At 55.1% G+C, this 6,722-nt stretch overlaps 1 protein-coding gene across 1 annotated transcript in view; it reads left to right on the top strand.

Annotated features, from left to right (window-relative positions):
• Positions 1-1,884: 1,884 nt before the first annotated feature.
• Positions 1,885-6,722, top strand: part of SKOR2 (SKI family transcriptional corepressor 2) — a 49,008-nt gene continuing 44,170 nt past the window's right edge. The window contains exons 1-2 of the mRNA XM_047769426.1: positions 1,885-2,170; positions 4,287-6,722. The exon at positions 4,287-6,722 is cut by the window's right edge and continues 209 nt beyond it. Of these exons, the coding sequence (XP_047625382.1) occupies positions 4,337-6,722 (2,386 nt within the window). The 5' untranslated portion in view covers positions 1,885-2,170; positions 4,287-4,336. The remainder of the gene's footprint in view (positions 2,171-4,286) is intronic.

The following is a 6,722-nucleotide window of genomic DNA, read 5'->3' as shown; positions in this document are numbered from 1 at the left end:
GCCCCATTTCCAGGCTTTCCATGCAGCTCCTGCTTTCTTTCTACAGCCTGGGCTCTAGGAACTGTGAGACCTCGCTTTGTGGGAGCCCCTGAGAGGAAGCAGCAAAGGAGGGAAAAACTAGGCCAGGCCCAAGAACATTCAGAAGAGCGGTGGGCAGTGGCCTTAAGCTTTCTACAGGGAGGGATTTTGTCAATGAAAATGATGCTCTTTTTGCAAATAGGCTGCCATAGTGTGAGTTTTCCTTCTAGTAGGATCGGAGACTTGACACTGGGGAGGGAGCATTTGGTTGACTTCAGCCCTTTAGAATGGAGCCTTATTTGTGCCAATAATGCCTTTAGGAACTTGGAGATGAGTGAAATATTTCACTGCTGTTTGAAATTTATGCCTGAGCAAATATGATAGTTTTCTCCATGACTCTGAAACTATGTTTTTTTGCATGTTAATTTAAAACAGCCGCAATTCCTGTATCCCTCACTTTTTGTTCAATCGTCTCTTTTTGGTTTTATTGACCTTTATGTAATGAATTGCTAAGATTTCACACTTTCACACTTGAAGTTAGTGATGCTTGGTTGTTGATGCTATGGTGTAGTCCCGTTGGGCTTCTGGGTTAGTGGAGGTTGTTCATTTGATCATTTCCACAGTGTGACTGCCCAACTCAAAACCTGTGTGTTTCACCAGGCAGCAACAGAAAATTCAGCTCTGATAGTAAAGGAAAAACTTAAAAGATCTCCCAGTCCCACCCCCTGTAGGTATTCTTAGAATGTCCTCTAAATAAGCAGCTTCTTTCCTTTCTAGAGGAAAGAGTTAAACTCCTAGTAGCTGATCAATTAAGAAGTAACTGACACGTCACTATATTTTAATTCCTAGTAGCTGATCAATTAAGAAGTAACTGACACTTCACTATATTTAATGTGTGCCTTACTTTGGGGGAGCTATGGGAAATGGTCCTTTTCCATCCTAGTTTCTATTATTATTATTTAGTAGTAGTAGTATTGTTATTATTTCCTTTTTTTTTTTAAGGGCGTGCTAAATAGTTCCCTAAGAAATTTACTTCTCTGAGAGCACTGGCCATTTGCTCAAGTGTGAGTCAGGGTTGGGGGCCTCCTGCTTTCCTGTCTCACCTTTTCCTTGGGCTGAGGTGGCCTGCATGAATTTTCTAAAATGGGTTAGAGAACAGTTATGATGAAGTTGACAGGTGAGTGCACTCATGCACTCAGCGGGTCCTCACTTAATTGTATACTTTCTATAATAGAGAGTGTTGCTCTGTATCTTGTCCTAAAAAGGCAAACGTATATTCAAAAGTGAAGACATCCTCCATGCTTCAAGTTTTTAGATTGCGCACTCTGTGCAAAACATCCCTTCCCCCCTTTTTTTCTCATTTCACAATGTTTCAAAGGAGTGCAGAAACTATGCTATTCTCTGGCTTTCCTATATTTTCAGAGACACGGTGAGGCTACTGGTTTGCACCGCATACCTGAGGGATCATTTGTGAAAGAGGGTGGCTCTGAAAAATGAGGGGAGGAGACAATAACAAGCAGGGATACAGTCATTTTAGAGGCGTCCTTCTAGAATACGGGGCCTCTAGGATCCAGGTTCCCGGGATGCATGCAGACTATACAGCTTTCCACTTCTAAGTCAGATCTGCGGCTCCAGCACCTTTGACCGGTTTGCCCCAGGATTGGAGAAGTTCTTGCCAATTGCGGGTTGGTTAGGTGTTAGCTTTCGAGCCTGCGGAGAAAGGATCTCGAGGCAGCTTGCTCTCGCTTTCGCTCATCCCCTCCCTCCCTGTAACATGCCAGCCCTTTAATGTGGAGTGTCAGGGAGACGGTGACGTCACCTTGCCCGCTGGGTGGCGTCCCCTCGGTCCGACACGAGTTCAGAGACAGAGAAAGGCGCTGTCAGACTGCGCTCCACCTGGGGCTCGCCTGCTGCGGGTTTCCGCGCGCCCACACTTTCTGCGGTCGAGGGGACGCCCCGCCGCAATTCAGGGTGTCATTCGCCGCCGACCGGGGTTCGAGCGCCCTCGGCGCCCACGAGCGCCGGAATCTTCACTGGAGCCCTCCGAAGTCCCGCCCGCTGGATTCGAGGACCCGCTTGGATGCTTCGCTTCCGAGTGCCCTCGGAAGATGGGCCGGCAGCCACAGGCGTAAAGACAGCTAGGGGTTACCAGGTACTGCCGGAACCAGCCGGCCCCCACTTGGCACATAGCTCGCGGTTCACTCTTTGGGATCCCCAGCGGTGGGATTTTCCGAGTCGGGTCGAAGGGGCAGCGGCGGGCTTCGCTGCCGATTAGTTTGGGAGCCAATGCAGTTAAGTTGGGGCGGAGGGGGGGGGCGGGGGGGCTCCTAAGTCAGATAGGGAAGTTCACCATCTTCCTCTTTCAGTTCAACTAACTTTTGTCTCTTCTCTCACTCTCTTTTAAAACTCCCCTAACCTAAACCTTCTTGTGTCTCTACCCTGACAGGAGTTTCTGGGAGGGCTTGGGGTGAACATGGAGCACACCCAATAGGGGACATTCTGCCCGGTCTACCGTTGCTAAGGCTGAGGGTCTCTAAAGCAAAGCCATCTCCCCGCTAGGGCCGGCCCGCTGAGGCGTTGCTCCAGAGCGAGAGAGTTGCCCGTTATCCTAGGGCCTTATTAAGACAATATCTTGTTTGGGAAGGAAATGAGCATTGGAGGACCATTTGGCAAAGATAGGGCTGGTTGTATCAGGCCCAAGTATCACTGTGCAGTTTAATGCCCTGTCCCCTGGAAATAGTCTCTGATCCATCGGAAGTGACAAGGCAGGCTTTGGAGTCATTGACTGCGACGAAGCTTGTTCAACCTTCCTGGAAGCCACAAAGAGCTGAGGATCTAGGGGTCAGAAGGGCAAAGTTGACTTGATAGATGTCACAGGAACCTAGAAAACAGAAGGATATGACAGTTTGGATAAAGGGGTAGGATAGTGTATCCACTGAAATCTCTAATAACAAACTCCAGTGTACTTGGTGGATTGTGGTGATGCTACAGCCACCGGCAATTTTCTAGGGCAAAGGATAGTCTTAGCAGCTGCTCTGAAAAAGTAGCTGTGCAAAAGCCACTATCGGTTTTCTGGAGGAATGAGCTGGTTTGCTTGTTTTGACTCAGCAGTGTTGTCACAAAGGTCTCTTTCACGTGCTTTTTGGGCATTTTCATTTTACTAGATATTTTCCCTTATTACGGTACCATTGACCTGAGACCATAGGAATTTTACCACAGGCCCAATCCTGGGCTTCTGCTTTCAATGCTCCCAAAGATTAGCTAGTCCAAGGATTGACCATACCGTGAGGTCTCTTCCCCCTACTTCGTAAGGTATAGAGATATGACTATAAAGATCAGAAAATGAAATGTCATGGAATGTGGTTCACCTTTTAGAAGCCCAGCAATGATGATCCCTAACAACTGTTTAGATTGTTTGCGCTGTTTCTGGGCTTAGCACTCTTGCCTGTACTTATTTGCTCGTTCTCATGGAAATGAGAGAAAAACAGTATTTGAATATCTTCAGGTCTACAACTTCATCTTTTTAAGCAAACTGTCTGAAAGGAGAACCACCCAATTTAACAAGTGGCTTTTAAAAAATAAATAAATAACTGAAGGTGTAGTGCCTATTGCGGTACAACCATGCATTTAGCTTTTACTCATTTTTCCATTTCCCCCCAAATTTCTAATTAAAGTATCAACATATCTAACGGGAAGGATGGGGAGAAGGGATTTAATTTTGCTTTAATGAGCTGTGTCTCAACCAGCAGCGAATTTCCCACAAGGAAACCACAGATACCACAAAAATCACTTTTTAAAAGGTTTGGGTTTTTTAACCAAAATCAATCTATTTTTCAGGTTCCAATGTGGATGGTCTTTCTTTTAAAATTTGGGTTTCAGTGGCCAAACCTCGGTTTTCCATAACTTTTGTAACCTGTACTAGTTACAACTGTCCTCATCACTTCTTAATTTCTAGCGGGCACGCCATTTTATTCTAACGGCTTCTATAAATGGACGATAAGGTCTTGAGTTTCTGTTTTAAAATTTTTTGTTTTGAATATTTAGAACAGAAGAAAATTATTTCCAAATCCCTGCATTCCAAAGGGCTATCTTGAGGAAAATTAAGGCATAACTTCCTTGCGTCTGAAACTTAGTTCCTTTGCCCAGTAATAATCGTCAAAACCAAAGCAAGGAAGTTATAATTCGTCGGTTAACGAAGAATTACTCAGCCCACCCCTCTCTTTGAGACTGACAAGGCTCCAGTCAACACGTTCTCCTTTTCTTTCCAGTCTCCAAGGCAGACCCGGAGGATTCGACCCGGGCTTCCGCTGCGGAGGAGATGGCTTCCAGCCCGCTGCCGGGGCCCAACGACATCCTGCTGGCATCGCCGTCGAGCGCCTTCCAGCCCGACGCGCTGAGCCAGCCGCGGCCAGGCCACGCCAACCTCAAACCCAACCAGGTGGGCCAGGTGATCCTCTATGGCATTCCCATCGTGTCGTTGGTGATCGACGGGCAGGAGCGCCTATGCCTGGCGCAGATCTCCAACACTCTCCTCAAGAACTTCAGCTACAACGAGATCCACAACCGCCGCGTGGCGCTGGGCATCACGTGCGTGCAGTGCACGCCGGTGCAGCTGGAGATCCTGCGGCGCGCCGGGGCCATGCCCATCTCATCGCGCCGCTGCGGCATGATCACCAAGCGTGAGGCTGAGCGCTTGTGCAAGTCGTTCCTAGGCGAAAACAGGCCGCCCAAGCTGCCCGACAATTTCGCCTTCGACGTTTCGCACGAGTGCGCCTGGGGCTGCCGTGGCAGCTTCATCCCCGCCCGCTACAACAGCTCCCGAGCCAAGTGCATCAAATGTAGTTACTGCAACATGTACTTTTCGCCCAACAAGTTCATCTTCCACTCCCACCGTACGCCCGACGCCAAGTACACGCAACCGGACGCAGCCAACTTCAATTCGTGGCGCCGTCATCTCAAGCTCACTGACAAGAGCCCCCAAGACGAGCTAGTCTTCGCCTGGGAGGACGTCAAGGCCATGTTCAACGGCGGGAGCCGCAAGCGCGCCCTGCCCCAGCCGGGCGCGCACCCTGCCTGCCATCCTCTCAGCTCCGTCAAGGCGGCCGCCGTAGCAGCTGCTGCTGCGGTGGCTGGGGGCGGGGGATTGCTGGGCCCGCACCTGCTGGGGGCGCCCCCGCCGCCGCCGCCCCCGCCACCCCTGGCCGAGTTGGCGGGTGCACCGCACGCCCATCACAAGCGGCCGCGCTTCGATGACGACGATGATTCGCTGCAGGAGGCTGCCGTCGTGGCCGCTGCCAGTCTTTCGGCCGCCGCCGCCAGCCTCTCGGTGGCCGCGGCCTCGGGTGGCGCCGGGGCGGGCGGGGGCGGCGCCGGGGGCGGCTGCGTGACCGGCGTTGGCGCCGGCGCGGGCGCGGCGGCTGGCGCCAAAGGGCCACGCAGCTACCCTGTCATCCCGGTGCCCAGCAAGGGCTCGTTCGGGGGCGTGCTGCAGAAGTTCCCGGGCTGCGGGGGGCTCTTCCCGCATCCTTACACCTTCCCGGCCGCAGCTGCCGCCTTCGGCTTGTGCCACAAGAAGGAGGATGTGGGCACCGCGGCCGAGGCCCTGGGTGGCGCGGGCGGCGCGGGCGCGGCGCCTAAGGCCGGCTTGTCGGGGCTCTTCTGGCCCGCGGGCCGTAAGGACGCCTTTTACCCGCCTTTCTGCATGTTCTGGCCTCCGCGGACCCCAGGCGGGCTTCCGGTGCCCACGTACCTACAGCCCCCGCCGCAGCCGCCTTCGGCGCTCAGCTGCGCGCTGGGAGAAAGCCCGGCCCTACTGCGCCAGGCCTTCTTGGACCTGGCAGAGCCCGGCGGCGCGGCTGGAAGCACCGAAGCGGCGCCCCCGCCGGGCCAGCCCCCTCCGGTCGTGGCCAACGGCCCGGGCTCCGGCCCGCCGCCTCCTGCGGGCGGCGCGGGCGCTCGCGAGGCGCTCTTCGAGTCGCCCCCGGGTGGCAGCGGCGGGGACTGCAGCGCGGGCTCCACGCCGCCGGCCGACCCGGGCGCGGTGTCCGGAGCTGGGGCTGCGACCGCCGGAGCGGGCCCCGCAGGCGCTCGAGTGCCGGCCCCCCACCATCCGCACCTCCTGGAGGGGCGCAAAGCGGGAGGGGGCAGTTATCACCATTCGAGCGCCTTCCGGCCGGTGGGTGGCAAGGACGACGCCGAGAGCCTGGCTAAGCTGCACGGGGCGTCAGCGGGTGCGCCACACTCGGCCCAAGCGCATCACCACCATCACCACCACCACCCGCACCACCACCACCACCATCATCCCCCGCAGCCACCGTCACCACTGCTGCTGCTGCCCCCGCAGCCCGACGAGCCGGGTTCCGAGCGCCACCACCCGGCCCCGCCGCCGCCGCCCCCTCCCCCACCGCCCCCGCTGGCCCCGCAGCCGCACCACCGAGGCCTTCTGTCCCCCGGCGGTACCAGCTGCAGCTACCCTAGCGAGGACAGCTCCGAGGACGAGGACGACGAGGAAGAAGAGCAGGAGGTGGACGTGGAGGGCCACAAGCCCCCCGAGGGCGAGGAAGAGGAGGAGGAAGGTCGAGACCCCGAGGACGACGAGGAGGAAGACGAGGAGACAGGGGTCCTGCTAGGGGACCCCTTGGTCGGGGGCGGCCGCTTCCTCCAGGGCCGAGGGCTGTCGGAGAAGGGGAGCAGCCGGGACCGCG

Source organism: Phacochoerus africanus, chromosome 2 (assembly GCF_016906955.1).
Source record: "Phacochoerus africanus isolate WHEZ1 chromosome 2, ROS_Pafr_v1, whole genome shotgun sequence".
Classification (NCBI taxonomy): Eukaryota; Metazoa; Chordata; class Mammalia; order Artiodactyla; family Suidae; genus Phacochoerus; species Phacochoerus africanus.
The sequence above is the reverse complement of the archived record's forward strand: the minus strand, read 5'-3'. Positions and strand labels throughout refer to the sequence as shown.